The sequence below is a fragment of the Neltuma alba genome, unplaced genomic scaffold (genome assembly GCF_004799145.2).
Source record: "Neltuma alba isolate B1F8T4 unplaced genomic scaffold, ASM479914v2 tig00010645_pilon, whole genome shotgun sequence".
Taxonomy (NCBI): Eukaryota; Viridiplantae; Streptophyta; class Magnoliopsida; order Fabales; family Fabaceae; genus Neltuma; species Neltuma alba.
Genome location: NW_021635495.1, coordinates 273,774 through 293,091, shown reverse-complemented (window position 1 = coordinate 293,091; position 19,318 = coordinate 273,774). Strand labels below are relative to the sequence as shown.

At 33.1% G+C, this 19,318-nt stretch overlaps 2 protein-coding genes across 3 annotated transcripts; one reads left to right on the top strand and one right to left on the bottom strand.

Moving 5' to 3' along the window:
- LOC114757814 (hydroquinone glucosyltransferase-like) lies at positions 1–1,650 on the top strand. The gene has a single exon (XM_028946915.1). It carries the CDS (start codon positions 68–70, stop codon positions 1,529–1,531), a length of 1,464 nt encoding a protein of 487 aa, XP_028802748.1. The 5' UTR covers positions 1–67; the 3' UTR covers positions 1,532–1,650.
- A 2,612-nt stretch (positions 1,651–4,262) lies between these two features.
- Positions 4,263–9,697, bottom strand: LOC114757815 (spindle and kinetochore-associated protein 1 homolog). 2 transcript variants are annotated; one of them, XM_028946916.1, is made up of 9 exons: positions 9,583–9,697; positions 9,355–9,479; positions 8,467–8,579; positions 8,311–8,389; positions 7,187–7,254; positions 6,033–6,138; positions 5,925–5,954; positions 5,639–5,752; positions 4,263–4,659 (listed from the first exon to the last, which is right to left on the bottom strand). In XM_028946916.1, exons 1-9 carry the CDS (start codon positions 9,677–9,679, stop codon positions 4,582–4,584), a joined length of 810 nt encoding a protein of 269 aa, XP_028802749.1. In that variant the 5' UTR covers positions 9,680–9,697; the 3' UTR covers positions 4,263–4,581. The 2 variants fall into 2 exon arrangements, with proteins under 2 accessions (XP_028802749.1, XP_028802750.1); XM_028946917.1 differs by lacking the exon at positions 4,263–4,659 and having other exon boundaries at positions 5,685–5,752; positions 5,846–5,954.
- Positions 9,698–19,318: the final 9,621 nt, after the last annotated feature.

The window sequence follows — 19,318 nt, the reverse complement described above, 5'->3', positions numbered from 1 at the left end:
AACACGCTAACACGACTTCCTTCCACAAACCATTTCAAGCAAATAATATTAACTGCTTATTAATTCCATGGATCATCACAAACCAACCATTCACATCGCCGCCATCTCAATCCCAGCGTTCAGCCACCAAGCCTCCATTCTTCAATTCTCAAAACGACTAGTTCATCTCCATCCTCACTTACAGGTGACCTGCATCTTTCCCACCATTGACTCTCCACCTGATCCCACCATCGCCATTCTTCAAACTCTCCCTTCGTCCATTCACTGCATCTTCCTCCCTCCCATCTCCAAACACGACCTTGTCGATCCCCAACACAACAGTACTCCCCCACCTGCTGTTCAGATCCAACTCGCAGTTTCTCGATCTCTTCCTTCTCTCTGCGACGCCCTCAAATCGCTGCGTTTCGGCTCGTCGTCGCCGTCGCCGTCTTCCCCACCGCCACTTGTCGCATTAATCACAGATCCTTTTGCTAATGAAGTTCTTGAAATTGCCAAGGAGCTTGATCTCTTGTCCTTCGTGTACTTCCCTCCTTCCGCCATGACGCTTTCTCTGTTCTTGAACTTGCCCAGGCTGGATCAAGAGACTTCGTGCGAGTATAGAGATTTGAAGGATCCGATCGAGATCTTTCCGGGGTGTAGTATTCCAATCAACGGTCTCGATCTTCCTGAGCATCTTCAAGATCGATCTAGTCTCTCTTACGAGCTTATCCTTCAACGTTGTAAACGCTTTCCTCTTGCCGATGGCTTCTTGGTCAACACCTTCTTTGAAATGGAACACAGGACAGTAACAGCTCTCCAAAACGTGTTCCCCATCGGACCGATTGTTCAAGCCGGGTCAAGTACTTCAGAAAACGGGTCGGGTTGTGTGGAATGGTTGGAAAATCAAACCCCTCGATCTGTTTTATATGTTTCATTCGGAAGTGGGGGGACACTGAGCGGGGAACAGCTCAATGAGTTAGCTTTGGGGTTAGAATTGAGTGGTCAAAAGTTCTTATGGGTCGTTAGAAAACCAAGCGAATCAGCGAATTCTGCTTATTTGAGCGACGAAAAACAAGATTCATTGCAGTTTTTGCCATCAGGATTCATAGAGAGAACAAAAGAACGAGGTTTAGTAGCGTCATCGTGGGCCCCACAAAGTGAGATTCTCAGACACAGTTCAACGGGTGGGTTCTTAACACACTGTGGTTGGAATTCGATCCTGGAGAGCATTGTGTGTGGGGTGCCGATGATGACGTGGCCGTTATTTGCAGAGCAGAAGATGAACGCCGTTTTGCTGACAGAAGGGCTTAAGGTAGCTTTGAGGCCAAAGGAGAATGAAAGAGGGATAGTGGAGAAAGAGGAGATTGCTGAGATGGTGAGAAGATTAATGGAGGGGAGAGAAGAAGGCAATGGGATTCGCAGAAGAATCGAGGAATTGAAAGATGCTGCTTCTTCTGCTTTGAAGAAGGATGGGTCCTCTACAAAGGCACTTTCTCAAGTTGTTGATCAAATTCAAGTTGAAACTTTTTGGAGGCAAAAACAGAAATATTGAAATTGCGCCTTTTTTTTGTTAAGGATCTTTGTTTTTGTGTCTTTTCAATCATTCAGTTTTTGTCCCAATTCTAATGAGTACGATATTTTTGAATTTTTTGCATATTAACTGTTTAACTTTTGGCTAAATTTTTATTTTGATAAAAATACATTAAGCTTGTATTTAGATATATCTGGGTAAGGCTGCATATCTAATTTGATTTTGTGATTTTAAATTCATAATCAGTTCTTATATTATTCATAACATCAACATTTATAAGAGAATATAAAATATTTAAGAATAAAATTTAGTTCAAATTACTTATTCTCATAAGTTAAGTTCTCTAATCACACTTATTATTTTTGTTATTGTTAATTATTAAAATGTGTGTGTATATATATATATACTTGTAAATTTATGTATGAACACTTATAAATTTTTTTCAGAAAATCCTACAGAGTAAATTAGGATTTATAAATTTTTCTAGAGGTACTTATTTTGTTAATATTAATTGTTAAAATACTTGTGTAGAATCATAAATTTATCTATGAAATATGGCTTTTTTTAATTGTCATTGTTAGTTACTAAAATGGGTATGTTTAATTATAAAGTTACATATGAATTTAGATAACTTGTTAAACATTTTTATTTCTATTCTCAATACCCATGCTTTGATTATACATAAATATTTTAATTTCTTATTTATCAAGATAACATTCTTTTCAAAGATGAAAAAAGAAAATCCACCAATAGCTTACAAGGAAAATATTACAATTGTTAAGTTAACTATTGAAACGCAAAGTCGATAGCCAAAATCATTCGAGGCACATGATGTATTAAAATGCTCTAAATAAAACATCCATCGAAAAACTTGTTTGAGGCACAAAAGCACATATTAAAATTGGTTATGACCTTTATATTTATTTTTCATATATTCATACTTCTACAATTAAGAGGATCTGTTCAATAACTGGTAAAAAAGTCAACAGATTGCCTTAATAGCATCACTGACATTTTAAGCTCCGGCTTTTGTATTTATTTGTAGAAAATTAAAAAAAAAAAAAACAGAAAGAGCTAATGAAGTCCAAAGTGATATTCCATATGACATTTCTAGTGGCATCTCACACGGCATTAATTGTCCCCGTGGCATCCTAAGCCGCTAAGCGGTATCCCACAACACGATCTAATTTCTAGTGACACATTCACTCAAAAAAAGACAAAAAATCCAGCGACCCAGCAGGCAAGTAGAAGGCTCAATGACCACTGACTTGTTTCAGACCCTAAAGACAATAGGGCTTTAAAGTAAGATCCATCAAGACCACTCAATTGTTTAAGAGTCCCAATTGATAGTGGGCTAGCTAGTGTGATTGAAGGCGAAGAATTAGGCTTGCATTAAAGAAGGCCGTACTTGGAGGGATAATGGACACCAATGACATGTTTGATTGTTTTAATTTTGCTCTAAACTCATTATATATAAATGAACATGTCATGTAAAGTGACCTTTCCCAAGGGACACACCACTACAAACTTAATGCATTTTTCTGCCAAAGTAAAACTTCCGTATCATATTTCGAACTATTTCGGTGACGAAATAGATTTTAAGCTTGTTAAAGGCAAAACCTGGAATTATATGTAAATGAACATGTCATGTAAAGTGACCTTTCCCAAGGGACACACTACAAACTTAATGCTTTTTTCAGCCAAAACAAAACTTCCATGTCATATTTCAGGCTATTTCGGAGCTGAAATGGATTTTAAGCTTGTTAAAAGCAAAATCTGGAATTATATAAATAATGGAAAAATCATGGCTCGAAAAGTTTTGCACACACATAATACATACACATGTATACATAGAGCGGGCTAACAGTGGAGATAGTGGGGATGCGGGCCAGTCCACCGCAATGTAGGCCGAATGCGGTGCTGACCGAAGTAGCTCGAACCAGCCCGCCAACTCGCCTAATTTTTTTTTTTAAATCTATTATATTAGTATGAGTTAGGCTTAGTTTAAAATGTTAAAATTAGGCTCCGAGTCTTAAACTTGAGTAATGGGTTATGATAAAAAAAAAATATGAGAATTAATTTATAATTTTAAAAGATATTTAGGAAAAACTAACATATATTTTTTTTATAAATAATTAATTTAACTAGTTTTCTTATCCAAATTAATTAAGTAAATCTTTTATATGTATTTATGACTATATGAGAATTACATGTTCATCTAATCTTATGAAGTCGTGTATAATAACAACAAATAGATATAAAAATACAAAATGGACGGTGCTCTTTATATAACCATACACATATATATAAAGTGCTTAATTAATTATATATATAATGATACAAATGAGGTAATGTCTATATGAAATTTGAAAGTCAAAATCCTCTAACTATATTATTTAATGTATTAAAAAATCAGAAGAAAAAAAGTAGGCTGGCCTGCCAATCCGCAGGCTAAAAGCAGTACGGACTAGAGTAGCCCACACCGTGGTAGGCTAGCAAAACGCCAACCCGAGCCCGCTTTTTTTGGCGAGCTGGCAGTGAGCCCAACCCGTATTACCGGCTCTACGTATATATATAGACGGATACACAAGAGAGCTCCCACTGAGAAGCTCATTGTATCCAATCTTCATCAAGTTAGCCTTTCGTCCAGTCTTTAAAATCTAATGACTATGATAGTCTCTAGTTACCGTTTTCTTATTTCTTAATCTCCTGTTAGAACTGCAAAGAAATAAATTAAAAGAGCTAAGAAAGCAAAAGTAAGTACCTTGTTTAACCTTCTTAAAGAAAGCGATTTTGTACTGTTCGCATTTTACATAAATCTTTCTTGTAGATTGTTCTTGCATTAGTTACATCTTTGTTACCCTGCTCAAACCGACTTGGGTAGGTCTCATCAAAATTCCCAAATATTGCTTTTGATGCGATTAGCTGCACAAACAAACGTCTTCTGTTTCGAAGTATCTAGACATTTGAACAAATTTGATATCTATGCAACCGTCTAATGTCACTTATTTTCTCTTCTTTTTTTTTCCCCCAAAATCCATACACAAGTTTAATGGAAGTAGCAAGACCTTTTACTGTGGCTTCTGCAGAATAATGACCCGATGATGCCCAATACGAGTCTCACTGATACGGCCAAGGTGACGAAGGACCTGCATAAAGGCAAATAGCACATTTATAAAATTTATTTTCAAATAACAGCATATTCCACTAAGTACTTCCAATGATCCACATTCAGGTATGACAGGCAGATCTACCTGGAAAAGACTGAAATATGTAGAGGGATGGGAGGATAATGACAATTAAAAGAACAATCAGATTTGGCAGTATCAACTTGAGCTCATTTGATTAATACTACCTCCGGTCCTTAATATAAGACCCCGTTTGACTTTTTGTTTGGTCCTAATTATAAGACCCCAATCCACTTTGTCTCTCATATTTATATATTTTTTTCTAAAATAGCCCTTCTAACAATAATAGTTCTAGTCAATCACTTGATTAGTAAGGATCTTTTAGGAAAGACAACAATTATTCAGGACAAATAACTAACTCAACTTGCTTCCTTAATCTCCTCAAATAAGTCAACTGGGTCTTATAATTAGGACCAGAGGTAGTATGATGTCAAAATTGTCTAGCATTAAACACAGAAGACCTACGAAGCATAAACATGTAAAAAACGCAGACTTGTCCACGTCAGTTTCTAGTTAGTTTTAGATCCCTGTATTAGACTCGACTCAGCCTCAAATATATGGAAACTAGAAATTAGGACTTTTATGGACCAAGACCATCAAGGCTTATGGGCTTAAAGGTAAGAGAAAAAAGGAAGAATAGCCAATCTGAATCTAGCGAAGTAGGGAGGGCGAATCAGGAAAAGTAAGCAAGTCTGTAGAAAAGAGATATTTGGGAATCATCCAGCCACCGCTGTCATTTTCGTCTGTTTCTTCCATTGTAACATTGAACAACCACTACATTGATTTTTTCCATATTTTACTGGTTCTGTTGACTATACTTATAGTGCAGGTTCCATCAGAGTTCCACAACATTCACGTGATAATCCCATTCAAATAATTTTGCTAGCTACAAAACAAGCTTATCTTCAACAAAATCACAGGATGGAGACAAGACATTCACCGTCAGAATTGCTTTTCCAGTGTTATCAAGCTTCAAATTTGGACCTTTTATGTCAGCCTCGAGGAAAAAGTGTTTCCCCTTTATTCCTTCCATAGCTGCAATATCTCTTAATTCCTGAATTTTTTTTTTATCACAATTGAAAGTTGGCATAAATCAAATCATAATTGCAATGGTTAAAACATCAAAGCATGGACCTAGAAACCGCACATGATTGTTTCAGGTGGGTTTTTCCCTTGGCCCACTGCTTCAGGTAGAGTTGGGATATGGAAATTAATATTGCACTCACCAAGGCTTTCTCCAAAATATTTTCTGCCAACTTCATCACCAGAAAGAAATTTGTCAGTGCAATGGAAAATTTTGACAAATACAGTTTAAAACTAAAATGAAACTCAACCTTTTTTCTGGGGGCAACAATAAGTTGAGCATTTGCTTCAGCATAAGATGCCATATCATTAATTGCTGCATTCACCTTTTCTAGAGTAAGCCTACCTCTCATGTATCTGCACTATCAGATATTTAGGCACAAAATCGAGATAATCATATTTTTACTTTCATCAAGATATATGATCATGAAAATAGATGGAAGATGTATATAATAAAACATGCTACCTCCAATCCTTAATACAAAAGCCAGTTGACTAATTTGAAAATATTAAAAAAGTTATTAAATTACTTAATTATAGCATATGTTACATGATCTCTCTAAAATATTTATGTGTATTATTATATTATATATCATTTTATAAGTAAGGCAAATTATTTTGAAGAAAAATATTAAATATAAATATTTTAAAGTAATTTAGTAATTTTATTAATCTTTCCAAATTAATCAACTAGGTCTTATATTAAGGACTTGAGGTAGTACAACAGTTTCACCAAGGACTTTGCTCCACTAATTAAAAACCGTGTCCCCAGTCCTCATGAGGGTTTGAATCCCCCTTCGCATAGTAGTCTCACTATGCGGTCAACCCTTTCAAGGTGATTCCGAGGGATTCAAGGACTAATTGAAAAGCCTCCATGCAAGAACAAAATGGTTCCCACAGGAAACTCTCTGGGATCTCTACCTACCCCTCTAATATCCCAAACATACACTGGTGCTCTATGATCTTTCGGACCCCAATGTATACAGGAGTATACTCTAATATCCCAAACATACACTGGTGCTCTATGATCTTTCCGACCCCAATGTAAACAGGAGTATACCCTTCTTGACAACATTTTACAACAATGTAGCTTGCAATCCTTGCGGAGTGTTGAAAGTAATATTAATTTAAGAAACAAGCGCCCTGAAAGCATGAAGGAATGGCCTTGGCTGTTCCAGGGACATCAGAGAAATTACTGCTACAGACTTTTTTTTTCCTCAGCCATTTTCTTGCTATTTTATTCACAGTCCATTATTACGCCAAATCATTAATTTTTACGATCATGGTGGAAGATATAAATCAGTAGTCATTTACAGGGTGCATATACATATTATCTGGCTGAATTCATACCAAAGGTGTATTGAAAATTGAAACTTCGGAATGAAAGATAAGCTTAGTTACTTACGATGACAAGGAATCTAGTTCACTTCCAGTGATGTGCCACAATGGTGGAGATCCTCGACCCTTTTTCTCCTGAAAAGGTGATAGAACGAGACCAAAAAAAAAAAATGAGATCTCACTTCAAGTGGAGAGGCAAAGACAGCGTGTTAATAAAGAGTTTCAAAATGGTAATAAGAAAGGGAAGAACAAATTACGGCATGCATTAGTAAGAGCATATTTGCAATTTGAACTAATAATATTTGGGAATAGATGAGGGGATTGAAGTGTGGAAAAGAAATGCATAAGCCATCAAAGAGGTTTTGCCACTGTGTCCAAATTCGTTCCATTAGAAAGCTTTAAGCCTTAAAACATTAGGTGGTAGTTAAAAAATTATGTTTCTAACATTTCATGTTGATAATAATTTCCTGTCATGCGTTTCAATTGGACAGCACTTGCATATGCATATAGTTGTTCTGTTCCCTCGGTGAGATGAATAAGTCAGAGTGACTATAACCAAGTTTAAAATCCTATGCAGGCAACAACGAATAAAATTGGTATGCATTCTTCGAATGTAAATTATGGATTTCAAGCTACTCATCGAATAAGATTTTTACAAGGAACTGAAAAATATGGTTGTTCCATGGATTAGCCTCAAACAGTAATTAGAAACAAGAAGGTAGAAGTATAACATAAAACAATTGATGTGAACAACGAAGCAGAAGGCATATTTTATGTAGACTGAGAATTTCTGAGTCTTGAAATATGAGGGACAGGGACCATTTTGGATGTGAAAAACTGCAAGAGGTGGAACTGATTTGAGCCACTCCCTATTTTCGTTTGATTTAATTTGATATTATTCAATGTTATGGGAGTAGCATCAACAGAACTGATAGATACATACAGAGCATACATCATGTACGACATAGCAGCATACACATTATGCCATGATATGCGTGTGTTTATGCCTGTACGTATATGTGAGTGTTTAAACAAACCATTCTTGAACTATGAAAGAAAAGAGAATGGTTTCACCAGAGTGTAGGGGCAACTTGAGGTACTGAACAACCACTCCAAATATTTCAATCTTGCACCAACTATTTCTTATGTCATTAACCCATTTTATAAATAGGAATAGTAGATTTCATTTACCTTAGGTAATGCTGCAGTCTCCTCTTCAAGTTTTAGGGACCCAACTCCAGGCTCTTGTCCAGAAACTTCAGGAAATAAACTGACAAACAACACTTTAGAGACCTCAAGTAAGATGTACTTTAACAAATCATAAGAAAAAGGAAAAAATGCAGCTACCATCTATTAGTTTCCGAATTTGACGTTATTGCTCTATCTGGCACAAGTGAGGGAACGTGAAGAGACATGTTCTGCAATTTCTTTTGCTGCTTCAGTGATGCGTTGATGAGTTTCTACAATCAAGTAGATAAACCCAATGTAGTGGTCATTAATTCAGAGCATGGAACTATTTGATCAATGTCACTCAATTACAGACTTCTGCCACATTGAAGTGCAAAGAACACAAATTAAACAAAATAATCCCTTTTGCTTTATTGTTTTCCAAACCATAGGAAGAAAAATGATTAATCAGAGGCAAAATCCGTTAAATAGTGCATTTACGAACTATGATTACTTTGTTCTTTTATGCTCCGGCGCTCCATTCACTTTTGGTTGACACCCGCTTTGGAGGAATAATTCAATCTCCAATAGTATAAACTCCAAATGAAGCAATATTTAGGTAAATGAATTTTCCTTGTATCACTATCAGAACAGATCAAGAAATAAATATTTCAAATTTTTGTTTTTTTCCCCGGTCACTAATGCTATCATAGCACGCAGGTTGACTCACTTATTCCAAGATTTACATCAATGAATATTTCTCCTCATTTTTAGGAAGTTAATCAAAAGCAATACCGAGATCCAATTAAGCAGTGTGCTGCTTCTCTGAGCTCTCGGCCCATCACTTCAAAGTAGCAATTAAAAAGTAAAGAAAATGTCAACCGAGTTCTAGAATCGATCCCACAAACAGGCGCATCTAAAGCATATGTTGAAAAAGATAAATTCGAAGAAAATTCGATGCCTGATGGCGAAAACGATTATCCTCAGTTGATCATATTTACAGATAGTCTCATTCAAACCCTAATTATTTCTATTCCGTCAATAAACCAGAGTGAGAAGTAGAGATGCCTTGGCTTTAGGAATAGCTTCTGCCTCTTCGCGTAACCGGTCCTTGATGGCCTGCACTTGAAGCTCCAGAGTTTTCAGCGCAGTATCCACCGCCGACAGATCGGTGATACTGCTCGCTGGATACACTACAAAAATGAAAAATAAGAAAATGCGTAAAATATATGCATTATTCAAAGAAAAGGAAAACGAATAACACACAACTATAGGAAATGTGAATGAACCACTCACTGTTTCTTCCAATTACGAGCTCTTGAAGCTCGGTAATCCGAGCGTTGAAGGAAGAGATCAACGAATCAAGAGACGACCCAGCTTTTTTCACATCCATTTCTCCTCTGTGATTCAAATTCGACCCATCTGTTACTCTTTTCAGACTGACTGTAATTTAAACTCTTGCAATCAGCTTCGGCGGGAATGTTCAGGAATGCGACTAAAGTAAAACACTTTCTTTTTTTTTTCATGGGAAAAAAAATGTTCCATTTTTCAAGTTCATTTTTTTTTACCAAAATTTTTCAAGTTTATTGGTATCTTGGAAATAGGCATTTAATTAATTTGATAAGACTATGGAAAAATTTTACTTAATTATCTCCCTAAATATCACATAATACTATATTATATTCCTCTAGTACTATTTATAGGACAAAAAAATAAGACAGTTTTTTGTTCTATTTATAAGGTACTGAAAGAAATTATTTATATAGATGTACAATTTTACCCTTCATTTATTATTGTGTTGATTTTGTTTATATCACATCCTATTAATTTTAACCCTAGAAATGAGAAATATAAAATAGACCAAGGATCAAGCAAGGTAGTAGACAAATAGACTGCACAACTTTTGAACTAAAACCAAACCAGGGACGAGACTGTCATTTTTAAAATATCCGATTAATATTGAACAGAGTGGAATGTATCCAAAATTTTAGAAAATTTCTGAAAAATCATTAAAAAAAATAGAATGAAGGGCCAAAAACAGTATTTGAGGCATGAAAGATGAAAATAGTATGAAAATAATTTATTATGAAACTTTCTGTATTTTCATGAAATTTTGGCTAATTAAAACAAAATTGGCCAAATTAAATTATTTAAAATATATAGTGGCCTCAATAATTTATGAAAAATTAAAAAAAAAATTTGAGAGGTTATTATGAATTTTAAAATTATTCTCGACCTCTGAAAATGCATAGGTTAGCTTTAAATTATTTAAAGCTAAATTATATCGGTAAAAGGATGATTTTAGGAAAAATTTAATTGAATGAGTTATAAGGCAAAATAAAATCTAAGAAAATTATAGAACCCTCTCCTCATCAAAAGGAAGCTATTAGCCTAAGGAAATAAATTTTTGGAGATAGTAATTTAACAGGATTCAAGAAAATTTAACCGATATCATGAGATTATATAGTGCAATAACCATAAGCTTGGTGGGGCAAAATTTTCCCTTATTTTTTTGGTCAAGATGGTGCCAAATAAGGAGGGAGAGGACCTAAGTGAAATAATACACTTTGTTGAAGGATAAAATTAGAAGATTATAATTATGAATCAAAATAGAGATTTTTACACATGTGTACTTATGTGTCTCTTGACACCTAAAGGGGGTATGTGGCGTGATCTTGAGGAAGAAGAGATAGGATGAAGCGATGTGTGATGTGGTGAAAGTAAATGATAATTTAGGTTACCGCATGGTAACTGTTTAAGGCCAGGTTTATATATACCACTTCCTCTTCTCTTTAGTCACTTTCTTGAGGATGAAGAGATAGGATGAAGTGATGTGTGATGTGGTGAAAGTAAATGATAATTTAGGTTACCGCATGGTAACTGTTTAAGGCCAGGTTTATATATACCACTTCCTCTTCTCTTTAGTTACTTTTTCAACCAACATTGGAGCTTGGAGGAGTAGACCATTCGTCCAAGCAAGGAGGAAGAAGGAGGAGGAGAAGAACAAGGCAAATCAACATGGTTTCAAGTCCTAAATCAAGGTAAAAGCTTGGCTATCCTTCCTAGTCCATGATATTCTATAGATTGATAGTTGTAGACATGGTTTTGATGGAGTTTGATGGTGGTAAACCTTGAGGATGGTTTCTATTGATGGAATATGATTGATTCTAAGTTTATATATGGATTAGGGGATAGAAAATGGTAAATTGATTGTAATTAAACCTCTTTATTTGAAAGATTTCAACTTGTGTAATTATGTAATATTGTTGAACCAGAGCTAGTTCACCATGTTAGGGTTTGATTTTTGTTGTTTTAATGTTTCCAATGAGTTTAGAAGGCAAATTTATGTAGGGTTATGTGGAGAATATGTGTTTGGAAGCATAGAATTGAAAATGAAATTTTGGAACCCTAAAACCTACCTCTCAGCCAAGATGAAAGGTGAGGAAAAGAGTTGGATTTTGATAAATCTAAATTCATATATGGATTCTACATGAAAAGTAATCGAGGAAAAGTATATAGGAATTATGTTAAAGAAGATAATACAAAAACCCTAAAATAAAGGTTAAAGGGTTAGGGTTTTAGCGTTAAGTATTTAATGGATAATGTAATTGATTTAGAATGCCATTATTCTTGTTGTTTAATAGGCATTATTGTTGAGCAAGAGAGAGATCAAGGACAAGAGCAAGAGGCTAGGCCATTTGATCAAGAGCATTAAGAGGTGGCATAGAACTTATAATTTGATGTTAACTTGCTTGGTTTGTTGCTATGTATAATTCCTTGTTTATATGACATGGTGTGGTAGAGTCAGATAGATGGTAATGTTCTTAACTCCTTGCATTTTATGCCTTGCTTATATGCATTATTGAGTTGATTATTGGAATGGTATAATGCTCCCTTTCCATGGTATGAATGTTGATTGATACCTTGTGAGATCACATGTGACATGCCTTGCTTGATTGATATTGTAATTGTAACTCTTTGTTGCTGAGATTTTCATAAAATCTCACCTTCCTTTATGCTCAAATTAACACCATTAGGGGGCTGCAAGTGCTTAAGGAAAAGGCAAGGAACTAGCCCTAGCTTGAGGAATGGATTAATATGCTTACGTGAACAATAAGTTACAATGTTGTAATGATTATAATTTTTGACGATTTGATGACTATTTGATGGTATGTAACATAAGTAGAGAATGGTTTTTAAATGATGAATTATGGTAAAAGAATGTCTTGAATTGTTATGGTAGAATTGTTTCAAGTTGACATTGAAAAGCATGAATTTGACCTAAAATGGACCAATATTTGACTCCATGTGATTCTGAGCAAATGAAGGAATTTGATCATAAAACTTGGCTTATCAATATATCTCATTTTTATCTTTAAAATGAGTGTTAATTCATTAAAATTAGAGTTTTGTACAAAAAGTTGTGTCTATCCAAAATTAGGCATAAATTTTGAAAATTAGAAAATTGACTATATGAACAATGCATAGTGACATGAAAACTGGGCAGACATGAGTTGAATTCACAATGTGGAAACATTTTTCCTCTAAATAGCTTTCTGTAAGCTTTAAGTAGAATTTGGAATCATCTCATTTTGATTTTTTTTAGAATTAGTTATGATTTTTCAAAGTTTTGCTAATTTTTAGGGTTGCAATGAATAGTAATCCAAGAAAGTTTATTTTAAAATTTAAAATTTTCCAACTTAAAGACTTATTGAATGGTTCCAATTGCTCCTATTTGATGTGAAAAGAGGTAAGAAATTAAGGTGTTACAGTTTACATGAGATATAATGTATATTAAATAGGGATAAAGTTGGAAAATTGTTGACTTTTAAATGAGAGTTAATAAAGTTTAAAGTTTTTTTTTATTTGTGTGAAAGATGTATGAAGTAACTTATAAATAGGACCATACAAATATTATAATTTAATTAAGTACACTACATTAGTTTAGAAAAAATAAATAAATATAAGAGATAAAATCAATTAAGGTTTTATATCAAACTAACTTCCTAATTAATTCCTACATGGCGAGTATATTTTTTATTAAAAAAATATTTAAGTCAGGCTTCCTATACTGCCTTTAATCATTAAGATAAGAGTTAGTTATATTTAATTTAGTCCTAAATATAATATATCAATCCACTTTATCTCTCTTATTTATCCATTTTGCCCTTAAATAATGCCTATAATAACTGCATATGATAAGGTGTTTTTATCAAAGGTAGTTTTAATGCACATAATTAATAAGGGTATTTTGAAAAAGATAGCATTAATTTATTACAAATGTTTAATTTAACTATTTTTTTAATATTTGCATATTTGTTATCTAGTGCTTATATTAAGAAGTGAAGATAGTATCCTTTATGTCTAGAGTCGTCAAAACGGGCTAAACTCATTAGGCCGGCCCTTTTAAGTCCGTTTAAGTGAAGGGCCAGACTTATATTTTAAGGTATTCAGAAGGAAATTGGACTTAAAAGGGCCAACCCGTGAGGGCTGAGGGCCAGCCTTTTTAAGCCATTTATTTTTTTAAAAAAATAAATAAATTATTTAAATAGCCCACTACTTTAGATTTTAGGAAATAATAGATAATAATAATTTAAATTCCAATTCAAATCTAAATCTAACTTAATATAAAAGATAATGATAGGAAGAGTTGGCTAATTTTAGATATCATTTTTTATTTAAAACAACATTAAGAAAGATAAAGATAAAATATCTAAATCAATCGTAATTAATATAATAGATATTTCAAATATCCTTATTCAAATAATTTTAATAAGATATCCTAAATATTATATAGATAGAACCTTAATTATCCATATCCTGTATTCTATTTATAGTTCACTCTCTCCCACATATTCACACCTCATTCTTGCTCTTGTTCTATTCGTCTCAAACTCTCAACGTGCCCAAAGTTTGTTATTACAGAATCCTTGAATTCAGTATGATTCTTATTGTCTCATGCTCTGTCTCTAGTTTATAATTAGTTAATTACATATTTATAGCTTTTAAGAATTAAAAGCCAAGAGGGAGAAATTTTAGTAGTTTAAATGAAAATGTAATATATTAATATGCAATAGTTTTATATTATAATGAATTTTATATTACTTTATTTGACTATTTTAGTATGATCTTTGATGGCAGCATGTCTTCCTCGCAAACTAGAAGTAAAGAAATCAATATGACTAGTAATAATCCCATAGCCATGAGTGATGATAGAACACAAAATAAGGCATCACTTGAAGAGACAAGTGAATCAAAGCTCAAAAGGTAGAGAAGTTTAACATCTGCTATTTGGAAGTATTTTAGTAAGGTTGATGTTGATGGGATACCTAAGGCAAAGTGTAATAGTTGTAAATCCTTATTAGCCATGGGTGGGTCTAAAGGAACTTCGCATCTAGGTCAGCATGTCAAGTCTTGCAAAGTTCTAGACAAATTCCATGATGTAGGGATCATGATGATGGATAAAGAGAGCAATATTAGGTCTAGAAAAACTGATCCTAAGCATATTAGGAAGATTATAACTATGACCATAATTGAGCATGATCTTCCTTATTCATTTGTTGAATATAGACAAATTAAAGAATTAGTTTCAACATTTAATCCTGATCTGAGACTCATTACTAGAAATACAGTTGTGGATGATGTGATGAGATTCTTCCATAAAAGGAAAAAAAGAACTTTTGAAACAAAAACTGCAAAGAATCCCAAGTAGAATATGTTTGACATCTGATTGTTGGATTGTTGTGACTTCTGAAGGATATATATGTTTGATAGCTCATTTTATAGATGAAAGGTGGAAACTAAATAGTAAGATCCTTTCATTTTGTAAAATGGAACCTCCATATTCTAGGGTAGAGTTAGCTAGGAAAGTCCATGAGCGCTCGATAGAATGAGGGATTGATAATAAAATATTTTCAATCACTTTAGATAATGCATCTGCAAATGATAATATGCAAGACTTTTTAAAAAGATAGGCTTCTTCTACAAGACAACTTTAGCTTGATTTGTAATAGGGAATTTTTTTTTATGTGAGGTGTTGTGCTCATATCCTTAACCTGATAGTTCAAGAGGGCTTGAAAGTAACAAGTTTGGCTATTCATAATATTAGAGAGAGTATTAAATATGTGAAGGCATCTCAATCAAGGATGACTCAATTCAAGCAATGTGTTGAACAAGTTGGTGGTATTGATACTTCAATGGGCTTGCGATTAGATGTGCCTACTAGATGGAACTCCACTCATGCAATGCTTGAAAGTGGGTTTAAATGTCGTCGTGCTTTTGTAACATTGGCTTTGAATGATAGAAATTATAAGTTTGGTTTATCACCTGATGAATGATATAGGTTGAGACGATGTGTAATTCCTTAAGGTCATTTGAGAAGATTACAAGGTTAATTTATGGGTCATCATATCCAACTACAAACTCTTATTTTATGCAAATATCAAAAGTTAAGATGTTGCTTGATGAAAATATGGTGAATCAAGATCTTGTCATTCAAGAGATGTTAGAAGAATGAAAGACAAGTTTGACAAGTATTGGTATAATTATAGTGTCATTCATGCACTTGCAGTGGTTTTTGATCCTAAATGGAAATTTAATATAATACAATATATCTATACAAAGATTGACTCTCTTATTTGCCATGAGAAGATTGCTAATATCAAGAGCAAGTTAGATTTTATTTTTAATCAATATAAAAATATGGGGATATTGTGTACTAATCTTGGAGATGGGGGTACATCAACTTCTAAAGCTTCAACACTTACAACTCATCATTCTTCCCACACTTCAGGCATTTCAACAACCTTCTCCTTTGATGATGCATTTGACGCATGTATGCTTTAAATTTTTTGTCAATTAAATTTGCTTATTTTTATTTAGCTAGTATAGCAGTATATTTACTTGAAATTTTGAATGGTATAGGATTATCAAGATATTTATATAATTATGGATCAATCTTTTATGGACAAATCTGAATTAGAAAATTATTTGGAAGAACTAGTACTTAAGCCTGATAATTGGAAAGACTTAGATGTATTGAACTAGTGGAAGAACAATCAAAATCGATTTCCAATCCTTTCAAGAATAGTAGTTGATATTCTTAGCATTCCAATCACTACAGTAGCTAGTGAATCAGCTTTTAGCATTGGTTCAGGTGTGCTAACGAAGTATAGAAATTTTCTTCTTCCAACCAATGTTGAGGCGCTCATATATGCTCATAATTAGTTGTAAGGTTTTACTTTAGATAATGGTGATGAAGATGAAAACTTTGACACTTTTGCTACTAAAAAAGAGTCTATTTGTAGTGAAGAATAGACAAATATTGCTGATCTTGATAACAGTGATGAAGATGAAGACAATAATCATGTTTAGCTGCTTGATTTATATCTTTTTTTATGTGTAAATTTTCATTTAGTTTAGTTTTTTATTTGGACGATAATTTGTTAAGATTTGAGTTTTTTTAATAGACATGTTTAATTTGTATTAGTTTTGAACAATTTGAAGAATAATTTAACACTTTATTTTACTAATATTTATTATTTGAATCAAGAATTATAGGAGATTTAAAGTTTTATTTTTTTGTATTTCAAAATGGTTGAAAGAAGTTTAAAATTTTAAAAAATGACATAAAATCCCACAGGCTAACTCTGAGCCCGCGTGGTCAAGGTTCAGGCTTTGAAAATATGCTAAATTTATAGCATGCAGGCTTAAAAGGGTTAGTTTTTTTAGGCCCTGGCCCATCAGGGGCCAGGCCTTATTGACAGCTCTAATTATGTCAAGTTTTCTAATCATGTATAGTCATGTGTCATTTTTTTCTATGTATATTTATAATTAAACGATTGTATTGTGATAATAAGACACATGATCATGTCTAATTAGAAAACTTAACATAATAGATATAAAAAACTTGATATAAATATTATCTTATTTTCTTAAAGGGTTATTATGATTTTTTTTTTGTCAATATCTTTTTTATTTAAACAATTGACCACCCTTTTCAAGCATTATTATTATATCAGTTTTTGTAATGTGTTTGTGCAGGAGTGCTGTAATGTGTTTCTAATTTTAGACTTTAAACTTTCAATTTGGTCCTAAATCACTCGGTAGTTTTATTTGTATTGGTTTTATCAATTTGTTAAATAAATTGAATATTATCGCCCCAGAAAAAAATGTCTACGCAGTAGTTTATGTTTCATTTGCTTTGATACTTTATAAATCTTTTATATTTTAATGTATGTTATTTTGTCTTTTTGCGAAAAAATATTATTGTATCTTAAAAAATAAATTATTTAGTTGATATTATTTATATCAGTTGTTAATATAATTATTATTCTTATGTTTTTCTAAGTTTCATATTTTTCTAAATTCACATTATTAATTTTTAAATGTTTGAAGATTAACCTCAAAATATTTCTTTAAAAAATATACAAATTTTTCTCACCAACGCTATAGATTTAACACTTCAAATTCTAAATCATAATTAAATAACTTTTTAAGTATATCATCATAATAATAAATAATCAAAACCTAAGGGTCCATGGGCATTGGAATGAAAAAGAAAAATTGCACTGAGGTCTCGTAAAAGAGAAAATACAGCAACAAAATTCCTAGAAAATTGGTTGACCTGGTTGCAATTTAGTGAAATCCAGAAGGACCTTATGACCCCGGGCGACAGTTACATTTGGATGCTGAGAACTTTCCTTTTGTGATTGAAAATCATGCACTAAAAGCCCTATTTCGTTTCAAAATCATGCTCTCTCTATTCCCTAGCAAGGAGTAGCAAAATCAACACCCTCCATACTTTCCTCTGAGCCCTATTCCCATGTTAATCGAATCCCGTCTCCATGGAAAACTCTAGAAATGGTTTTTGTTGGAAGAAGACGATGATTTTGACTTGTTTTACTCTATTAGTTTTGCCCCTCTTTAAAGCGATAATAGAGAGTTTCCATTGATATCCAAATACTAAAACTTTTCTTTTGGGATTAGAGTGTCTCAAAGGCTTTATAGTCCCACCATTCTCCCCTTTTCGTCGATGTGCAGAGTAATTAGAGGAGGGAAGTTTTTGGAAAATTTTCCATCATGCTCAATCTACGTCCTCCTTCATTCTTGTTCCTATCACAGATGTGCATGTGTCAATGAAAAGCTTATTATGGGTTGGTAATTTTGTCTTGTATTTTTTATTTTTGAAAGAGCAAAGGGAGGGATTGAAATTTTGCATTATTATTCATTCTAATCTAAATCTTGGTAGAGAATGAAATTTGGAAACCTTATGGTCTTATATATTGGTTTCTGAATGTTGTCAATTGATTTAAGAACCTTGGGACTCATTCTGTGATTTGAATTTTAGAATGCACATAAAGTGTTTGATAAAATGTTTTGAAGAGGAGGATTTTGAAGATTCATGCTAATGTTTAAATAGTGATGCACTCCAAGTGTTTGTTAAAATGTGGAAAGGAGGATTTTGATTAAAAGCAAATAGTTAAATATGCTCAATATGATGAATATTATGTTGTAAAGGTTCCTCCAACACTGCAAGGCCACAAGTAGATGGAAATAGAGTACAAGTTGAGAAGTTAAGATAGCTAATTGTAATATAAGTAGTTTTACCTCGTTTTAGAATGTTTTCTCTTTGTGGGAGCTTTCCTTGTTGTTCTTCAATGAATGTGTTATGTTTGGAATTCATTAAAAATGGTTGATGGTCTATTTTCCTGCCTAGTTTATACAACAGTGACTTGCCTTCTTTATATGATGTTTTTGTGCCTCAGATTATTGAGATTGAACTCATTTTTGGGTGCTATATTTCCATTTGATTGTTGAATAAATTCTAAATATTCTTATACACCCAATTTGTGCTATATAGTTGAAGGAAGGCATAGTTTCAGGTGCCTTGATGACGCCACAATTTCAACATTAATAATCGTTGTTCCTGAGTAGTTTTGGATAGTTTAGTGAAGCACTGCACTAAGCATATTGCTGAAGTTCATAGGTTAACAAATTGCATGACTAATGATATTGATGATGACGATGAGAT